General features: G+C 41.4%; 1 protein-coding gene across 38 annotated transcripts in view; it reads right to left on the minus strand.

The window, feature by feature from the left end:
- Positions 1-21,446, minus strand: part of LOC144510004 (eukaryotic translation initiation factor 4 gamma 3-like) — a 357,463-nt gene that overhangs the window by 298,333 nt on the left and 37,684 nt on the right. For 11 of the 38 annotated variants that reach the window (XM_078239150.1, XM_078239146.1, XM_078239149.1 and 8 more), the window contains exon 1: positions 15,877-16,160. In XM_078239150.1, coding sequence (XP_078095276.1) covers positions 15,877-16,044 — 168 coding nt within the window. In that variant the 5' untranslated portion in view covers positions 16,045-16,160. Of the gene's footprint in view, positions 1-14,627; positions 14,794-15,876; positions 16,200-21,446 lie in introns of those variants that run through there. The other 27 variants (XM_078239141.1, XM_078239148.1, XM_078239147.1 and 24 more) reach the window with 8 other exon arrangements.

Below are 21,446 nucleotides of genomic sequence, written 5' to 3' on the forward strand. Positions count from 1 at the left end.
TTTTACAGCTCATGTCGAGACTCCTGAAGACTTTCCACTATCCACAAGACACAAATATCTACCTACCTGGATGAGTGCAGCCCTGACAGCACTCAAGCTCAACGCCCATCCAAAACAAAGCCCAGTCAACTGGCACTCCATCTACCAACTTAAATATACACTCACTTGACCATTGGCGTATCATAGTTCCAGTGTGCATTCTATGCCAGATGTATTAAAGCAAAGGGTGGCACAGTGGTTAGCACTGCTGCCTCACAGAGCCAGGGACTCGGGTTCAATTCCAGCCTCGGGTCACTGTGGAGTTTGCACATTCTCCCTGTGTCTATGTGGGTTTCCTTCAGGTGTTCCAGTTCCCTCCCACAGTCTAAAGATGTGCGGGTTAGGTTGATTGGCTATGCTAAATTGACCCTAGTGTCAGGGGATTAACAGGGTAAATATGTGGGGCTACGGGAATAACGGTGTGGGATTGTGGTCGGCGCAGACTCAATGGGCCGAATGGCCTCCTTCTGCACTGTAGGGATTCTAACTGCTCGACGTTTCTACAACACCCTACAAACCCACGACTTCTCTACTGCCTAGATCAAGGAGGGCAAACAGAAACAGAGCAACTGACTCAATACTTCCAAACGTGCAAGACTAAATGTTATTTCTGATGCTGATGGGGCTGGTTCAGTATTTACAGCACTCTTCTTTTTTCCCAAGACAAAATCCTATTTTCTGGTGACTTAAAATAAAAGTCTGCTTTGAATTTAATGCAACTGTCACAGCAGAAACTATAAATGAATACGAGACACAGCTACAAACTTTGATTAAAGATCATCGATTGGTGTAGCTGCTGGTAATCACTTTTTCAGTTCTCTGAAGCAGGAAGGGAAGGAATATGAAGCCGCACAAACCAAAAAGGTCCCACAGTTCAAACTTGGATTGAAATCAGAGTTTCTGACCTCAGTCAAGTTATACCGAATGCTGATATTGGTCTCACCGCCCTTGAAGGTCTCCCATACTGCTTGCAAGGCAGTGATCCTTCCTGAAACATGGACATAAGAACATAAGAACTAGGAGCAGTAGTAGGCCATCTGGCCCCTCGAGCCTGCTCTGCCATTCAATATCATGGCTGATCTTATGGACTCAGCTCCACTTACCCGCCCACTCACCATAACCCTTAATTCTTCCACTGTTCAAAAATTTATCTATCCTTGCCTTAAAAACATTCAATGAGATAGCCTCAACTACTTCACTGGGCAGGGAATTCCACAGATTCACAACCTTTTGTGTGAAGAAGTTCTTCCTCAACTCAGTCCTAAATCTGGGCCATGCCCCCTAGTTCTAGTTTCACTTCCCTGTCTTATCTATTCCCTTCATAATCTTATATGTTTCGATAAGATCTCCCCTCATTCTTCTGAATTCCAATGAGTATAGTCCCAGTCTACTCAGTCTCTTCTCATAAGCCAACCCTCTCAACTCCGGAATCAACCAAGTGAATCTCCTCTGCACCCGCTCCAGTGCCAGTATATCCTTTCTCAAGTAAGGAGACCAAAACTGTACACAGTACTCCAGGTGTGGCCTCACCAGCACCTTATACAGCTGCAACATAATCTCCCTGTTTTTAAACTCCATCCCTCTAGCGATGAAGGACAAAATTCCATTTGCCGCCTTAATTACCTGCTGCACCTGCAAACCAACTCCTTGTGATTCTTGCACAAGGACACCCAGGTCCCTCTGCACAGCAGCATGCTACAATTTTTTACCATTTAAATAATATTCCATTTTGCTGTTATTCCTACCAAAATGGATGACCTCACATTTACCAACATTGTACTCCATCTGCCAGACCCTCTCCCATTCACTTAGACTATCTATATCCCTTTGCAGGCTTTCAGCATCCTCTGCACACTTTGCTCTGCCACTCATCTTAGTGTCATCTGCAAATTTTGACACACTACACTTGGTCCCCAACTGCAAATCATCTATGTAAATCGTAAACAATTGGGATCCCAACACTGATCCCTGAGTCACACCACTAGTCACTGATCGCCAACCAGAAAAACACCCATTTACCCTCACTCTTTGCTTTCTGTTAGTTAACCAATCCTGTAACCATGCTAATACATTACCCGTAACACCGTGCACCTTTATCTTATGTAGCAGTCTTTGGACCTTGTCAAATACCTTCTGGAAATCCAGATACACCACATCCACAGGTTCCCCATTGTCCACCGCACATGTTCTCAAAGAATTCCACTAAATTAGTCAAACATGACCTGCCCTTCATGAACCCATGCTGCGTCTTACCAATGGGACAATTTATATCCAGATGGCTCGCTATTTCTTCCTTGATGATAGATTCAAGCATTTTCCCGACTACAGAAGTTAAGCTAATCGGCCTATAGTTACCCGCCTTTTGTCTACCTCCTTTTTTTAAACAGTGGCATCACATTTGCTGTTTTCCAATCTGAGAACCACCCCAGCGTCCAGCGGATTTTGGAAAATTACCACTAGTGCATTCGCGATTTCTCCCGCCATCTCTTTTAGTACCGTGGGATGCATTCCGTCAGGACCAGGAGACTTGTCCACCTTGTCTACCTCACTGGCTAGAGGGGAAGTCACAGAGGATTAGAGAATAGCCAATGTTGTTCCTTTATTTAAGAAGGGTAGCAAGAATAATCCAGGTAATTACAGGCCTGTGAGCCTTACTTCAGTGGTAGGGAAATTATTGGAGAGGATTCTTCGAGACAGGATTTATTCCCACTTGGCAATAAGTGGACGTATTAGTGAGAGGCAACATGGTTTTCTGAAGGGGAGGTCGTGTCTCACGAACTTGATCCAAGTTTTTCGAGGAAGTGAAGAAGATGACTGATGAAAATAGGGCAGTGGATGTTGTCTACATGGACTTCAGTAAGGCTTTTGACAAGGTCCCTCATGGCAGACTGGTGCAGAAGGTGGAGTCGCATGGGTGAGGTGAGCTAGCAAGGTGGATACAAAACTGGCTCCGTCAAAGAAAGAGTTTTAACAAAACCAGGTTAAAGTCCAACAGGTTTATTTGGTAGCAAATGCCATTTAGCTTTCGGAGCTCTGCTCCTTCGTCAGATGGAGTGGAAATAGGCAGATTTCCACTCCATCTGACAAAGGAACAGCGCTCCGAAAGCTAATGGCATTTGCTACCAAATAAACCTGTTGGACTTTAACCTGTTGTTAAAACTCTTACTGCGTTCACCCCAGTCCAACGCCGGCATCTCCACATCATGTCCATCAAAGAAGACAGAGGGTAGCAGTGGAAGGGTGTGTTTCTGAAAGGACGGCTGTGACAAGTGGTGTTCCTCAGGGATCAGTGCTGGGACCTTTGCTGTTTGTAATATATATGTGTATATATATATATATATATATATAAATGATTTGGAGGAAAATGTAACTGGATTGATTAGTAAGTCTGCGGACGACACAAAGGTTGGTGGATTTGCGGATAGCTATGAGGACCATCAGAGGATACAGCAGGATATAGACCAGTTGGAGACTTGGGCGGAGAGATGGCAGACGGAGTTTAATCTGGACAAATGTGAGGTAATGCATTTTGGAAGGTCTAATACAGATAGGAAATATACAGTAAATGGCCTCTTTCGTGATAATGATAGTTTCTAGGTCCTTACCTGCCATAGCCTTCCTGTCATCAATTTTTGGCATGTTATTTGTGTCTTCCACTGTGAAGACTGACACAAAATATCTGTTCAATGCCTCAGCCATTTTCTCATTTCCAGTTATAACATCCCCCTTCTCGTCCTCTAAAGGAGCAATGTTTACTTTAGCCACTTTTTCGTTTTATATATTTGTAGAAACTTTTGCTATCTGTTTTTATTCTGAGCTAGTTTACTCTCATAATCCATCTTACTTTTCTTTACAGCTTTTTTCGTGTCTTTCTGTTGACATTTAAAGAATTCCCAATCCTCTAGGTTCCCACTAATCTTTGCCACTTTGTATGCATTTTCTTTCAATTTGATACCCTCCTTTATTTCCTTAGATATCCATGGCTGATTATCTCTTTTTCTACAGCCCTTCCTTATCACTGGTATATAAGTTTGCTGAGCACTGTGAAAGATCGCTTTAAAAGTCCTCCACTGTTCCTCAATTGTCCCACCGTAAAGTTTTTGCTCCCAGTCTACCTTAGCTAACGCCTCCCTCATTCCTTTGTCGTCTCCTTTGTTTAAGGCAAGACACTGGTATTGGATTTTACTTTCTCACGCTCCATCTGCATTTTAAATTCAACCATATTGTGATCGCTTCGTCAGAGAAGATCCCTATCTGCAAGATCATTAATTATTCCTGTCTCATTACACAGGACCAGATCTAGGATAGCTTGCTCCCTCGTAGGTTCCATTACATACCATTCAAGGAAGCTATCACAGATACATTCTATGAATTCCTCCTCAAGGCTGCCTTGACCGACTGATTTGACCAATTGATCTGTAGATTAAAATCCCCCATGATAATTGCTGTACCATTTTTATATGCATCAGTTATTTCTTTGTTTATTTCTCGCCCCACCATGATGTCATTATTTGTTGGCATATAGACTATGCCCATCAGTGACTTTTTCTCATTATTTCTAATTTCCACCCAAATGGATTCAACCTTTTTTTCCCACAGAACCTATATCATCTTTCTCACTACCACCCTGATGTCATCCTTAAATATCAGAGCTACCCTTACCTTTCTGTCGGTCTCTCCGAACAGTCTGATACCCCTGGATATTTAACTCCCAGTCGCGACCATCCTGCAACCATGTCTCTGTAATGGCCACCAAATCATATTCGTTCGCAATGATTTGTGCCATCAACTCATTTACCTTGTTTCGAATGTTACGAGCATTCAGATAAAGTGCCCTTATGCTAGTTTTTGTACCTTCTTTTTGAATTCTAACACTTCCATTAATAACATCCCCTGAGTTCTCCTTCCTTTTAACTTTTTTCCTGATTTTTGATGTACTTGGAACATTCTCCCCACATTTTGTCCTTGCTCCCTTTATCTCGGACTCCTTACATAGGTTCCTAACCCCCTGGCATATTAGTTTAAACATGTATGAATGTCATATACAGTTGGACTTGGTTTTGTCTCTACTGCCTGGTAGAGAAAGTACCAAAGAGCATCTGGCAACAATGGAACAGAGCCAAGAACAACGGTCTTCAGGAGAACAAAAAAACAAAACATACAAAAAACAATGATATCCATGCCAGTTTTACATGCAACATTCAGGTTCGACTTCAACTCCATCTACAAGATAGCCCAAGTCTGCTTAATGAATGGCACTGCAACCTTCTAGATGAGCACGACTGAACAAGAAGTAACTTACCCACCTAGCCATTACAGCATTAGTTTTGAATCAGTTTTGTTTTGATTATAACTTCATCCCTCAAAAGGGTCACCACACCCATAACCCATCTGGCTTCACTGGAGTGGCATATGCAATACTGAGCCTATTGTGTATCTGCCACTATCCCACAGTTAGCCTGTGAGAAACTGATTCTGGTTACAGATGGGTGGGAACACACAGCTGCAGTCTAAGCTGAATCCATCCATACTGAAAATGCTATTAGGAGGCAGCTGCTCTGCTTCAAACATTGGCAGTCTGTTGTGTTAGAATCACAAAATTACCAATCCTGTCCGCCAATGCCACCAACTGCTCTTGGAAAATAAAGCACTGTCCTTCATGATTCTTCCAAAATATTCATAATTCACATTATACTAATGTAAAAATATTCCCAATGTGATCAAATACCTGTTAATATATTAAAAGCAGTATGTCAGCATGGAGATCATTACAGGTGCAAAACAATTAATTTGAGAGAAAAAAAGCAATTAGTTGGATGGTTTTAAGCTGGAACCAAAACAAGTGCACAATTCACAAATTTCATCAAACATTTAAACCTTGCGGTTACCTAATTATATTTTAAAATAATGTTTTGTGCAATAAATGATTAAAAATGTCTTGTATTGACAACGTGTATATCATCTATCCAATTTACAGTCAGTCAACATAACCAGAGGCAAACTGTTTGTATCAGAATAAAAACTAAACATCCAGCATGCATTTCCATTCTATCACACTCTAAGTGACATATTGCAAGTGTGCCACATTGCAAAAACTTCAAGAGAAGCAATCATTTGAAGTGTTCAAAATCCTTCCAACAATTCAAAATATCTTCACTCAGGCAACAGCTAGAGGAAACTCTGACTACCAGTTAGATTACCAATCGTGCTTATGCAAGCCAGGGCTCTGAACCAAAGGCAGAGCAGCAATAAACTCGGACCAAACCTGTGTTTATTTAATAGCAATTAGACTCTTGGGGCCTGAAAAAGGATACTACTATCTTTCAACAGAAAACGACATTGGTACAACACTCCTGCCTTTATAGAACAATTTATAATCTGACTTACCGTGAATCTACCACCAGCAGGTCCATGATGTGGATGGGTGTATAAAATGAAGAAACTGGTATGCATTTTATATCATACTTTGCTGTATTAAAGTTTCCACGCACATAATTGTCTCAAATTTCATATTCATAAAAACACAACAGTCATAACAGAAAGGGTAAATAACATACCAATCAGCAAGAATATTTTAAAAACCATGAAGTTCATAAATGCACATCAAGAGGCAAACAGCAACCAATACACAAAACAACAAACAGTTCCAAATGTTTTGAAAATATTTTAAACCAGTTTGCTTTCTCTACCAAATTGAACCACAATTACAAGTAAAGTTTGTAACATCATAAAATTGACCAAACTTAGCTAAACAATTTCAATATTCAAAATGGGTCTAACAAGATTTTCCACTGGAAGCATAAAACTGTAGGAGAAGCCTGTGCTTATGATCACGCAGGTGGACAGGCCAGGACCACCACTGCAGCTGAAGTGACTCAAAAATATACCCAGCATACATCTAGAAAGAACGAAAGAAAGCAAGACCAGCTACTATATGCAGCACTTCCTATTAATTAGCCTTACCACTCAACTCTGGTGCATCAATGGAAAAATTTAGGGCAGCAAAAGTAATCAGAATTTGTTATTTGGGTTGATCAAAAACAAGCAAAGCATGAATCATAGAATAGAATCCCTACAGTGCAGAAGTAGGCCATTCGGTCCATCGAGTCTGCACCGACAACAATCCCACCCAAGCCCTATCCCCAGAACCCCACATATTTACCCCGCTAATCCCTCTAACCTATGCATTCCGGGACACTAAGGGACAATTTAGCATAGCCAATCAATCTAACCCCCACATCTTTAACTGTGGGAGAAAACTGGAGCACCCAGAGGAAACCCACGCAGACACGGGGAGAATGTGGATAGTCAGAAGCTTTTTCGCAGGGTGGAAGAGTCAATTACTAGGGGGCATACATTTAAGGTACAAGGGGCAAGTTTTAAAGGAGATGTACGAGGCAAGTTTTTTTTACACAGAGGGTGCCTGGAACTCACTGTCGGGGAGGTAGTGGAAGCAGATACGATAGAGAGTTTTAAGGGGTGTCTGGACAAATACATGAATAGGATGGGAATAGAGGGATATGGTCCCCAGAAGGATAGAGGATTTTAGTTCAGTCGGGCAGCATGGTCGGTGCAGGTTTGGAGGACCTAAGGGCCTGTTTCTGTGCTGTAATGTGCTTTGTTCTTTGTAATGTGCAAACTCCACACAGGCAGTGACCCAAACCGGGAATCGAACCAAGGTCCCTGGAGCTGTGAGGCAGCAGTGCTAACCATTGTGCCACCAGGTAGCTTTATTGCAGAAAATCGTTTTAGGTTACTGTATTTAAGGGGCTGTTTCCATTGAAATAACTGTTTATCCCTCAAATAACGCCACCAAAATATATTAATTGGTCTCCCTGTGTGCAAAGTGGTTACATAGTTTGCCTTCAACAATCATGTCAAAACCAACTCATTAACTGTAAAATGCTTTAGCACAGGACATGAAAGGTGCTATGCAAAGCAGAAGTTTTTAATCTCCCAGTCTGTCAAGGATTTATGTAAACACCACCATCCCGGGGGGGGGGGGGGGGGGTGTGATTTCTTAAACTTTTTCATATCAGTGGAGAAATGCACATTCTAGAATCTGAAATAGCATAAACTCCAACCCATCGAAAGCAAGGTCATGTGCCTTCAAAACCATTGAAAATGGGCAATGAAAATACTGAAAGAGGGTAATGGAGCAGATCAAAAATAGCTGAACAATTCAGTTCTAGAGTCCCTTTGTTTAAATTGCTCATCTGAAAAGCAGTCAGGGGAGTGCTGAGGTAAACCATTTGATTGTCTTAGCCCCTGCAGCAATTCTTTTTTGCTCCATGTGGTTCTATATGATCCTTTGCTGGGTAAGCCATAAATTGATGATTGTGTGAAATGTTCAGTCAAATGCTCAAATCACAAGAATGTCACATGTCTCTGATCCATGTGACCACTGCAATACTCTGCGTACCCATGAATTGTGATTAGAAAGCTTTGTAGGATTCTGGCAACACCAACGTCAAATCTGTAATGCTCTTGTAGGATTGGGAGAAGACTCCGTTTAAAAGCTCGCATGTCTGTGATATTGTTAATCTAGGCTCTCACCAATGCCTGCAGATCCAATTTGCTGCACAGCAGGGTTACTGACAAAAGCTATAGCCTGTTACGCCAAGATGTGGTTTAATTCACATACTGTGGCTATTCCTACAAAGGGTAGGATATCCTACCCGAAAAGGGAAATAAATGTCTCACGAGAGCAAGTGGCTGTTGGGGAGTTTGTGGAGCCTATCCATTTAATACAATTCTCCAGAGACCATAATTTATGACAGAGATAGCTCCCCTTGGTTAATCTTTATTTCTTCAGATAGTGAAATGCTTCAGAAAGATCTTCCAATTATATAATTGCTTAAGTCTTCAGAGAATTTTGCAACCAATGAACTAACTGAAGCGCTATCAGTGTTATTTAGGCAAATCCAAAGATGTGCAGGTTAGGTGGATTGGCCATGGTAAATTGCCCCTTGTCAGAGGGATAAGCAGGGTAAATATGTGGGATTATGGGGATAGGGCCTGGGTGGGATTGTTGTCAGTGCAGGCTCGATGGGCTGAATGTCCTCTTTCAGCACTGTCGGGATTCTATGATTCTAAATACAGCAGCCTATTTGTGCAATGCAACATCTCTCAAACATCAATGAGATGACTATCAGTTAATTTGGTTTGGAAAGAAAATAGCAACCAGAACACTTGTACACCTTGCTCATTGCCAATAATGCTACAGGATCTTTTGCACCCACCTGAACTACAAAAATAAGCATCATCATCCAAAATACTGTAGTTCCAGCATTGATAACATATATTGGTACTACAATGAAGCATCACCCTCAATTATAAACTCAGGTGCCTGGAATACCACAAAAGCACAATCCTGAGGGACAAGAATGTTATCAGTCAAGCCAAGCTGATTCTTCTTTGACAAGAAACCTATGGCAGGTGAGGACCCAGAAATGATTATCACGAAAGCAGCAGCGTTAGGTAAGCTAATAGGACGAAAGGTAGACAAGTCTCCTGACCCTGAAGGAATGCATCCCGGGGTACTACAAGAGATGGCAGGGGGAATAGCAAATGCACTCGTAGTAATTTACCAAAATTCGTTGTACCTTGGGACAGTTCCAGCAGATTAGAAAACAGCAAATGTGCCGCCACTGTTTCAAAAAGGAGGTAGAGAAAATGTGGGTAACCATAGGTCAGTTAGCTTAACTTCTGTAGTAGGGAAAATGCTTGAATCGATCATCAAGGAAGAAATAACGAGACATCTGGATAGAAATTGTCCCATTGGAAAGACGCAGCATGGGTTCATAAAGGCAGATCACGTTTAACTAATTTAGTGGAATTCGTTGAGGACATTACTAGTGCGGTGGACAACAGGGAACCGAAGGATGTGGTGCATCTGGATTTCCAGAAGGCATTCGACAAGGTGCCGCACCAAAGACTGCTGCATAAGATAAAGGTGCACGGCGTTACGGGTAATGTATTAGCATGGATAGAGGATTGGTTAACTAACAGAAAGCAAAGAATGGGGGTAAATGGGTGTTTTTCTGGTTGGCGATCAGTGACAAGTGGTGTGCCTCAGGGCTCAGTGTTGGGACCCCAATTGTTTACAATTTACATAGATGATTTGGAGTTGGGGACCAAGTGTAGTGTGTCAAAATTCACGGATGACACCAAGATGAGTGGGTAGAGCAAAGTGTGCAGAGGATGCTGAAAGCCTGCAAAGGGATATAGATAGTTTAAATGAGTGGGCAAGGGTCTGACAGATGGAGTACAATGTTGGTAAATGTGAGGTCATCCATTTTGGTAGGAATAACAGCAAAATGGAATATTATTTAAATGGTAAAAAATTGTAGCATGCTGCTGTGCAGAGGGACCTGGGTGTCCTTGTGCATGAAATCACAAAAAGTTAGTTTGCAGGTGCAGCAGGTAATTAAGGCAGCAAATGGAATGTTGTCCTTCATCGCTAGAGGAATGGAGTTTAAAAACAGGGAGATGTTGCAGCTGTATAAGGTGCTGGTTGAGGCCACACCTGGAGTATTGTTTACAGTTTTGGTCTCCTTACTTGAGAAAGGATATACTGGTGGGGGCAGGGGCGGTGCAGAGGAGATTCACTAGGTTGATTCCGGAGTTGAGAGGGTTGGCTTATGAGGATAGACTGAGTAGACTGGGGCTATACTATTTGGAATTTAGAAGAATGAGGGGGGGGGATCTTATACAAACATATAAAGTTAAGAAGGGAATAGATAAGTTAGAAGCAGGGAGGTTGTTTCCACTGGGTAAAACCAGAACTAGGGGACATGGCCTCAAAAGCAAGGAGGAGCAGATTTAGGACTGAGTTGAGGAGGAACTGCTTCACCCAAAGGGTTGTGAACCTGTGGAATTCCCTGCCCAGTGAAGCAGCTGAGGCTACCTCCTTGAATGTTTTTAAGGCAAAGATAGATAAGAGTTTTGAACAGTAAAGGGATTAAGGGTTATGGTGAGCGGGTGGGTAAGTGGTGCTGTGTCCACGAAAAGATCAGCCATGATCTTATTGAATGGCAGAGCAGGTTCGAGGGCCAAATGGCCTACTCCTGCTCCTAGTTCTTATGTTCTTTAACTGCAATGGTGTCAATTAGTTTACTTCATTAATCAATGTAATATAAGTAGCTGCTGCCATGAACCCCAACACTTAAAAACTGCCAAAAAATGTTGGCACCCATTATGAATTATTCCGTGAAAAGGAGATTTTGCATGTAGACAAAGAACTAAGCATTAATGAAAAATAGAGCTTGAAATGCCTCTACTGGGATTTTTCCTCAACCTTTTAAGAATCCCAAGATACTTTCAACCCGTTTCATCATGGACTGCAGCTTCCTTATATAAACTTCTGCAATCATCCAAATTAGGATAGCAATGAATGTGTTTAGCTAGGAGGCTGCCACTATGGATTCAAAAATATTTGGTGCTCTTAACAAATCAACTAGAAGCAGTCTGTATTTACAATTTTGGCTCCTCTGGTGGGAAAATCTTCATTTAAGCCTCTGTCTGTCAGTACCCTGAATTTAATCTATTACGTGTTGTAATTTTATCAGCTTTAACTTCAAGAACTCACAAATGCATTGTTCAGTTGTTTAAGAATCATCAAGATAATGGCAGTCAATAACAGAATGTCATCTTAGCCTTCATTTCTCTCTATAGGTTAGAGGAAGATTAATCGGTGAGAACTCTTCCCACCCTCCCCCCAATCCTTCAAGCCATAATTTGGGATATTTTATCTGCGATGCAGACTCAAGACGACAAACATTAGTTTACACTCGTCTAAAAATGGAACTTTCAACACTACAATACTTCCTCAATGTTGTAGTGGAAATATAAAATTCTCGAGATCAGTTGGAGAAAATGTACACCTCAAGCAAATAATTTTAAAGGTGAAAACCTCTGAATATCAAAGCTTACCGAGAACTCAGAACATTTGAAAATGACCACTCAAGCTACTAAACTGATACAATTGCTTATGTAAAGATTGCATGAAAGGCAATGTATTTTTTATGTAAAGCATTAAAATATTGCTGCTATAGATCAGAGTCAGAACAAGGAATTCTGAGGCAGCACAGCCCCATCCACAGTTCCAAAACGAAACAATATAAGCAGCAGCAAACAGATCATAATTTCACTCTTGGATATCATAGTTCTTATTTAGATAAACAAGTACCATGTGAGAATTCCAGGAGGCTTCTTGTTTCCTGGCTAATCACGTGTGCAGGAAGTGTCTCTAGTTTCTCAAACTGAAGTTCAGAGTTTTGGAGATGAGAAGCAGGGCAGGGTATACAAAACACTGGGGATTCCCAGAAGCACACTTTCCAGGAGGTGCTCACCCTGCAGAAGTTCAGGAAGATAATAAACAGATTCCTAGGCATTGGAATCAACCCTGAAGCAAAAGAGTCCTATTCTCAATGGATGGAATGCATCTCAACAAAGCTGGGATTAATGTTTTTGTTGGGAGGTTAACTATACATTGGGGCAGTTTAAATTGACTTGGCAAGGGTGAATGAAGAGAAACAAGTCACACAGGAAATCGGGAACAGAATAAATTATTGTCCAGAAATAAAAAGCAGAGAGGGAGGCTAATGGAAAACAATTTGAGGTGCATTTAGAGTCTATTTCAATGAAGAAGGATTCATAAAATAGGCAAAGCCTATTTTTTTGGAACTACGAAAGAGAGAAACTATTGCACTGCTGAATATGTACCATAGATCACAAAATAATGCGGGAACAGTAGTGATAATGGGGGAATTGAATTATCAGAACCAGACTGGGATAGTGTAAAAGAATGAAATGTGTACAAGAGAACTGTCTTGATCACTTGTGTTTCCACCTTAAAGGGGAAGAGGAATCACTGAATCATCTGAAGAATGAAGTGGGGCAAGTGGAATTGGTTTCAATGGAAGAACATGTGAGGAAATCACAATGATTACAATGGTTATCAAAAAGGACAAGGTACAATCAAGTGTAAAAATACTCAATGGGAGGAAAGCTAACTTCAACTGAGTTGAAAAGATTTGGTCCAGGTGTATTGATATCAAAAATCAGTAGGCTACACAGCAATTAAAACAATCGGAAGCATTTAAGGAAAGATGGCTCAGGTACAAAGCAGACAAATTCCTATGAGTGAGAAAAAGAACATTCAATGTTTGAGCTCCTTGGATGATTCAAGATAAAGATTAAAATGAAACAGCAAGAGGCTTACAACATTTGTAGTACAATTTTTTTTATTCTTTCATGAGGTGTGTGTGTTACAGGCAAAGCCAGCATTTGTTGCCCTTGAACTGAGTGGCTTGATGGGCAACCTCAGGGGGCAGTTAAGAGCCAATCACATTGCTGTAGGTCTGGAGTCACATGTAGGTCAGGCCTGGCAGATTTCCTTCGCTGAAGGGCATCTGTGAATCAGATGGGTTTTTACGACCATCAACAATGGTTTCATGGTCATTACCAAGACTAGCTTTCAGTTCCAGATTTGTTGAATGAACTTAAATCTGCCAACTGACATAGTGGGATTTGAACCCATGCCCCAAGACCATTATTAACCCTGGGGCTCCGTATTCTAATCCAGTAACATTACCACTTTGCCACGATCACCCCAATGCCACCTGCCCTATTTATAAGAAAAACAGGTTGAATATAAAAAGTACAGCCGAGTTTTGAGGAAAAAAAGAGGGGTAAACAAGAGTCTAGATTAGCAGCTAACATAAAAGGGAATCAAAAAGTATTTTCTGAGCACTAATAGTAAAAGAGCAGTCAAGAAAAAGATGAGCTGATTCAGAAGCATAAAGGGAGATATTCTTGTGGTGGCAGAGTACTAAATGAGTACTTTGCATCCATCTTCATTAAAGAGAAGAGAATGCCAGTGTAGCAGTCTAAATAGGATGCATCCTATGATACTAAGCAATGGAGGTAAAAATTGTGGAGGGGCTCTACCCACAATTTTTCAATCCTCCTTGGAAACAAGGTGCTATGCCAGAGGACTGAAGGATTACAAGTGTTACACCTGTTTAAAAATGGGAAGAAGCATAAACCCAACAATGTTCAGCACCATTCCCAACACCTCAGATACTGAAGCAGTCCATGTTCAAATGCAGCATGAGCCGGACAATATCCAAGCTTGCGCTGATAAGTGGCAAGTAACATTCGTGCCATACAATGACTACCTCCAACAAGAGAGAATCTAACCATCACCCCATGACATTCAAGGCATTAATTACCATTGCTGAAATCTCACTAACACCAACCTGGGGGTTACCATTGACCAGAAATGGAATTGGACTAGCCATATAAATACTGTGTCTACAAGAACAGGTCAGAGGCTAGGAATCCTGCAGCAAGCAATTGACCTCCTGAGTCCCCAAACCTGTCCATCACCACCAAGAGTGTGATGGAATATCCTCCACTGGCTTGGATGAGTGCAGCTCCAACAACACTCAAGAAGCTCGACACCATCCAGGACAAAGCAGCCCACTTGATTGACACCCCATCCACAGACATTCATCCCCTCCACCATCAGTGCGAAGTGGCAGCCATGTGTACCATCTGCAAGCTGCACTGCAGCAACTCACCAAGGCTCCTTCGTAAGAACCTTCCTAATCCGAACATCTACGAATACGTAGGACAAGGGCAACAGTAGAAGGGAGCACCATCACCATCAAATTCCACCGCACACTATCCAGACATGCTACCACATCACCTTTCCTTCAGTGTCGCTGGGTCAAAATCCTGGAACTCCCTCCCTAGTAGTACTGTGGGTGTACCTACTTACACCACATGGACAAAAGTGTTTCAAGAAGGCAAGTCATCATCACCTTCTCAAGGGCAATTAGGGATATGCAATAAATGCTGGTTGAGACAGTGATGCCCATACTCATGAAAGAATAAAATTTTAAAAAATTCTATGAAATGATCAACCTTTTATCCTGCAATTTTTTGAAAAGATAATGAACAAAACTTATTCAAGGAGAAAATGCAGGAGGGGGGTGACTTGATAATATTCAAATTCGGATATTGAATATTACTCCCGAATATGAAAGACATATTATGCACAAAGCAGTCATACCAAGTTCTGTTACATCAAGAGCTGTGAAACACGCCACAATTCCCTTTTTGTTTGTCAATTAACATCAGCTTTAGGGTGGGTTGGGAACACTACACAAAAAACACTAAGTACTAAACAGTCTTATTTCACAATTGTAACTGATAGAGAAAACAGTATGTCATAAAAAGCCAAGAGAAAAAACAAGTCATGGTGTTCAGTGCCTTACAACAACAGTGACAGTCTACATCATACACTCATTCCATCAATTCAATTTTGAGCTTTACCAAATGCCACCTTTTCCAAAGCAATTCAATAAACAATCAAATTAGGTCATTACTGATAAAATGTCTGTACTTGTTGCGATTATCTGTGACAAAAGGCAGATAATTTTGAATTTCAATACACAAAAACACAACACATTGAAGCTTTCTGTATTATCCACCAAACATTAATTTACTGGACTCATTCATAAACAAGAATGAAACTCAAGCAGAAAGCAAAATTTCCGTCTAATTTACTGCATTACCTTTGATTTTGTTTACGAATCATGTGTTTGACATTTGTGCAGTCAACACACCAAGCAAAGCCTTGGCAACATGACACAGGAATCAGATAAAAATCAGTGGGGTAAGAGCCGATAAAAGGTTTTTGGCATCATAGTTCTCATATCTAATTCCAATATCAACAAATTGCCATTAGGATTTTAGGACAGCTGTTTAACAGGAAATACAAACTTTTACAAATTCAAAATCCTTGTTAAAAAGGAGCATACTCACTGTATATTGGACCGTTGCTACTGCTGCCTGGGGAGGGTAGATGCGTTCTTCAAGTGTCTGTTGTACAGGTCCTCTGGCAATTCTGTAGTAAAATGGGGTGTTAAGGAAAAACAAATGTTCAAAGGGATCACTTTCTATTCCAGGACTGCTCTTTCCAGTACTGTTCATTCCAGCTTCAATCAAATGATTCTACTAAACCAATCCTACTGCCCAACAACTATTAAGCAAATCTTCATGTTAATGAAAGTTAGACGTTCAACTTTGTCTGTGTACTAGGCTCACAGAGTGTAGGTAACCTGACCATAGTGCAACTGAATGCTGTCATCTGCCTGGATTGTTGCCAAAATCAAATACTTGGCCATCTGGTTATGTAGTTATAGAATACAACTGTGCAAAGGTTTCAAACTCATATGCGACCACCGGACAGCAATAAAAATCTGTCCTTAGTACAAAAACAAAGTTGCAAATATTTAAGGGTAACAGAACAAAGCCACAAATATCTAAGTGCAACAGAAATGTATACATACTAAGAGACAAGCTGCAGACTAGCAACTAACAGATTCAGATTAATTATTCCAGCTCCAAAATCCAATTGCAGTCGTTGCACTTGGGCAACTCTACTTCAGCACTTAACAGCCCAATAGTTGTAAAAATCTAACTTACTGCACAGTGGAGAAAAGTACTCCCTAAAATTCCAATTACATTCAACCTAAAACTGCATTGGAAAAGTCATCATTATAAGAAAACTTGGAGCACCCAGATATTTTGACAACAGAAGATCTCTAGCAAACTAAATACTAAGTAGTACAAAAGTTGGCATTTTCAGTTATCCATGACTGAATGCTTTATCCATATTTTGTCACCATCAGCTTCAATTGTTCTATCTCCACTAGGCTAACCTACCATTCTCTTCCATAAACTTCACATCATCCCAAACTCCTGCTGTCCATAGCCTATCTGATACCATCTATACTAACTCGGGGCCTTTGATGCCTCCAATTTGAAATTCATTTCACAGAAACGTGGTTGCAGGGTGACCGGGACTGGGAACTGAATATACAGGGTTATCAGGCATTTAGGAAGGATAGACAGGTAGAAAAAGGAGGTGGGGTAGCTTTGTAAATAAAGGATAATATCAGGACGGTAGTGAGAGACGACATAGGCTCTAAGGAGCAAAACGTGGAATCGTTGTGGGTGGAGATAAGGAATAGTAGGGGGAGAAAGACACTGGTAGGCGTGGTCTATAGGCCCCCAAATAATAACTTAGAGGTGGGGAGGGCTATAAACAAGCAAATAATGGATGCGTGCAAAAGTGGAACGGCAATAATCATGGGGGATTTTAACCTACATATTGATTGGTCAACTCAAATTGGACGTGGAGGGCTTGAGGAAGAGTTCTTGGAATGCTGTCGGGATTGTTTCATTGAACAGTATGTTACAGAACCTACGAGAGAGCGAGCTATCTTGGATCTGGTTCTGTGCAATGAGACAGGTAGGATTAAGGATCTTCTTGTGAAGGATCCTCTTGGGATGAGTGATCATAATATGGTGGAATTTCTGATACAGATGGAAGGTGAGAAAGTAGGGTCCCAAACCAGTGTCCTCTGCTTGAACAGAGGGGAGTACGATAGGATGAGGGTGGAATTGGCTAATGTAGACTGGGCGAGCAGACTGGTAGGTAGGACAGCTGAGGAACAGTGGAGGATTTTTAAGGAGTTTTTTTAAGTACTCAGCAAAAATATATTCCGGTGATAAAGAAGGACTGTAAGAAAAAGGATAACCGGACGTGGATAACGAAGGGAATAAAGGAGAGTATTAAAATAAAATCAGATGCGTACAGAGTGGCCAAAAATAGTGGAGAATTAGTGGATTGGGAAAGCTTTAAAGAAAAACAAAGAACGACTAAGAAAGCGATTAAGAAAGGAAAGATAGATTATGAAACTAAACTAGCTCAAAATATAAAAAATGATAGTAAAAGTTTTTACAAGTATATAAAAAGGAATAGAGTGGCTAGAGTGAATGTTGGACCCTTGGAAGATGAGAGGGGGGATTTAATAGTGGAAAATGAAGAAATGGCTGAGACGTTAAATAAGTTCTTTGTGTCGGTCTTCACGGTGGAAGACACAAATAGTTTGCCGAATATTAGAGATCGAGAGTTGTTGGGGGGGGGGGGGGGGGGGGGGGGGGGGGAGGTCCTTAATACAATTACTGTTACTAAGGAGGTGGTGCTTGGTAGACTAATAGGACTGAAGGTATACAAGTCCCCGGGCCCGGATGGAATGCATCCCAGGGTACTGAAAGAAATGGCTGAGGTAATAGCAGATGCGTTAGTAGTAATTTATCAAAATTCGCTGGACTCTGGGGTAGTGCCGGCTGACTGGAAAACAGCTACTGTTACGCCGCTGTTTAAAAAAGGAAGTAGACAAAAGGCGGGTAACTACAGGCCGGTTAGCTTAACGTCCGTAGTTGGGAAGATGCTAGAGTCCATTATTAAAGAGGAAATAACAGAGCACCTGAATAAGAATGGTTCGATCAAGCAGACACAGCATGGATTCATGAAGGGAAAGTCGTGTTTGACGAATCTACTGGACTTTTATGAAGGTGTCACTAGTGCGGTTGACAGAGGGGAACCGGTGGATGTGGTGTTTTTAGATTTCCAGAAGGCGTTCGATAAGGTGCCTCACAAAAGGTTGCTGCAGAAGATTGGGGTACACGGAGTTAGGGGTAAGGTGTTGGCGTGGATTGGGGATTGGCTATCTAACAGGAAGCAGAGAGTTGGGATAAATGGGTGCTTTTCTGATTGGCAGTTGGTGACCAGTGGCGTGCCGCAGGGATCGGTGCTGGGGCCTCAATTGTTTACCATTTACATAGATGATCTGGAGGAGGGGACTGAATGTAGGGTATTCAAGTTTGCTGATGACACGAAGGTGAGTGGGAAAGCGAATTGCGTGGAGGACGCGGAAAGTCTGCAGAGAGATTTGGATAGGCTGAGCGAGTGGGCGAGGATCTGGCAGATGGAATATAACGTTAGCAAATGTGAGGTTATCCACTTTGGAAGAAATAATAGTAAATTGGAATATTATTTAAATGGAGAAAAATTACATCGTGCGACTGTGCAGAGGGACCTGGGGGTCCTTGTGCACGAATCGCAAAAACTCAGTCTGCAGGTGCAGCAGGTGATCAAGAAGGCGAATGGAATGTTGGCCTTTATCGCGAGGGGGATAGAATATAAAAGCAGGGAGGTCTTGCTGCATCTGTACAAGGCACTGGTGAGGCCGCAACTGGAGTAGTGTGTGCAGTTTTGGTCCCCTTATTTGCGAAAGGATATATTGGCCTTGGAGGGAGTGCAGAGAAGGTTCACCAGGTTGATACCGGAGATGAGGGGTGTAGCTTATGAGGAGAGATTAAACAGATTGGGTCTGTACTCGTTGGAGTTTAGAAGGATGAGGGGTGATCTTATAGAGACATACAAGATAATGAAGGGGCTGGATAGGGTAGAGGTGGAGAGATTCTTTCCACTTAGAAGGGAAACCAGAACTAGAGGGCACAGCCTCAAAATAAGGGGGGGCCGGTTCAGAACAGAGTTGAGGGGGCACTTCTTCTCTCAGAGGGTAGTGAATCTCTGGAATTCTCTGCCCACTGAAGTGGTGGAGGCTTCCTCGTTGAATATGTTTAAATCACGGGTAGATAGTTTTCTGATCGATAAGGGAATTAGGGGATATGGGGAGCAGGTGGGTAAGTGGAACTGATTCGCTTCAGATCAGCCATGATCTTGTTGAATGGCGGGGCAGGCTCGAAGGGCCAGATGGCCTACTCCTGCTCCTATTTCTTATGTTCTTATGTTCTTACATGAAGGAGTCCCTTCATAACTCCTCTCCCTATAGTCTTCCCAAACTAAACCCTGATTAGGATGAGAACAACAATAATCTTAGAACACAAAGATTAATATATTTCCACACTCAACATTCACTTAGTGACGATTTGAGTATGTTCAAAGAAAAATTGGGAGACAAACCCCAAATACATGAATATATGTCCACATATTTCATCACCCCTTTTTGGAAATGAGTTCCCTGGTAGAAAATCAAGCAATTTAAACTGGGATTAAAACATTGGCTTTCCGCCAAATCAGGAGACTGAACTTTGTAGTATAACAAAATTATCTGTACATTGCAACAAGATTCATGTCACAGAACAGCACAGAAGGGGCCTGTTTGACTCAAGAAGTCTGCTCTGGCTTTTTCAAAGAGCAATCCAGTTTGCTGTACTCACCTGCTCTTTGCCCATAACCTGGAAATTTTATCTCCTTCAAGTGTTCACTAATTCCCTTTTGAAGGTTGGATTGAATCTGCAACCACCAACCCCCTCAGGCAGTGCATTGCAAATCCTCACTACTTACTGTATAAAAACAAAAGTCTTCCTTCATGACTCCTCTGGTTCTTTTGTCAATCATCTTAAATCAGTGCCATCTAGTTACTCATCGTTAGCCACTAACAACATTTTATTGTGCTACTTTTCAGTCAGGAGCAGAGTCTAGGAGCAAATTCCAATATCTCTTAGCAAACCCAACTCTGCATAGTTCTGACATCGTTACATTGTAAACTGGGCATAATGTCATATAAAGAACAAAGAAAATTACAGCACAGGAACAGGCCCTTCGGCCCTCCAAGCTGCAGTGTTGGCAAATGTCAAATTTCTTACCACTCAATATCCCTATTTCAATTACCCACAGAAGCAAACAGTCTAAATCTCATTGGAAAGTTTATTCATAACTCTGCCTAACCCAAGACATGTATTGGTTAAATCAACTGAACTGGAAATAAGGAAAGCTTGTAAAGATGAACTCAAAAACTTGGAATATGAAATCCCATTAACACTTCCACTCCTTAAAATAAAAAGTTGTTCTAATCATTTTTAGATTGATTTATCATAGCTAGACGACTTCAATTATCATGGAAATAAACTGAAAAAACTTCAGGCTTTTTGCTACCAACATATGTACACCTCAGATCAACAATTTTCTCAAATCTCATGGTTAAAAACAAAATGTTATCCAATACTTGAAAGCATTCTGTAGTAATACAAAGATGGTTTCCAAATTGGCAAAAGCTCATTGATGCATCCTGCTAATTCTACTATTCCTGAGTCATTATTCGCCCACCACAGGATCTCTACACGCCTTTTCATTAATATATCTTTTTCCTATTCCCCATTTACCTTTTACGCACCAAATTAATGTGAAATTAGATCCATGTAACTTGAGCTCGTCCTGTGTTCATTCACGTGCATATTTAGGCTGCAGCTCTGGACCCAAGCTATCACTCCACTTCCACTTTTGTTTCAACTTCTTTTCACTTTATCCCTTCCTAGTCTCTCTTCTATTTTCGTGTCTCATTTCACTTCTCTATGCTAAGGTGCTCTGCCCTCCTAATTTCCTACCCCAGCCTTTCAGTACTCCTTGACCAACCTGCTCTCTTGGCACTGTCCTAGACTCGACTTCTTGTTAGATAAGCCTACAGCTTCCCTCTGTGCCTCTCTTCACATCCCCAGTGGGCTTATCAAGAAACGCA

The sequence above is a fragment of the Mustelus asterias genome, chromosome 22 (genome assembly GCF_964213995.1).
Source record: "Mustelus asterias chromosome 22, sMusAst1.hap1.1, whole genome shotgun sequence".
Classification (NCBI taxonomy): domain Eukaryota; kingdom Metazoa; phylum Chordata; class Chondrichthyes; order Carcharhiniformes; family Triakidae; genus Mustelus; species Mustelus asterias.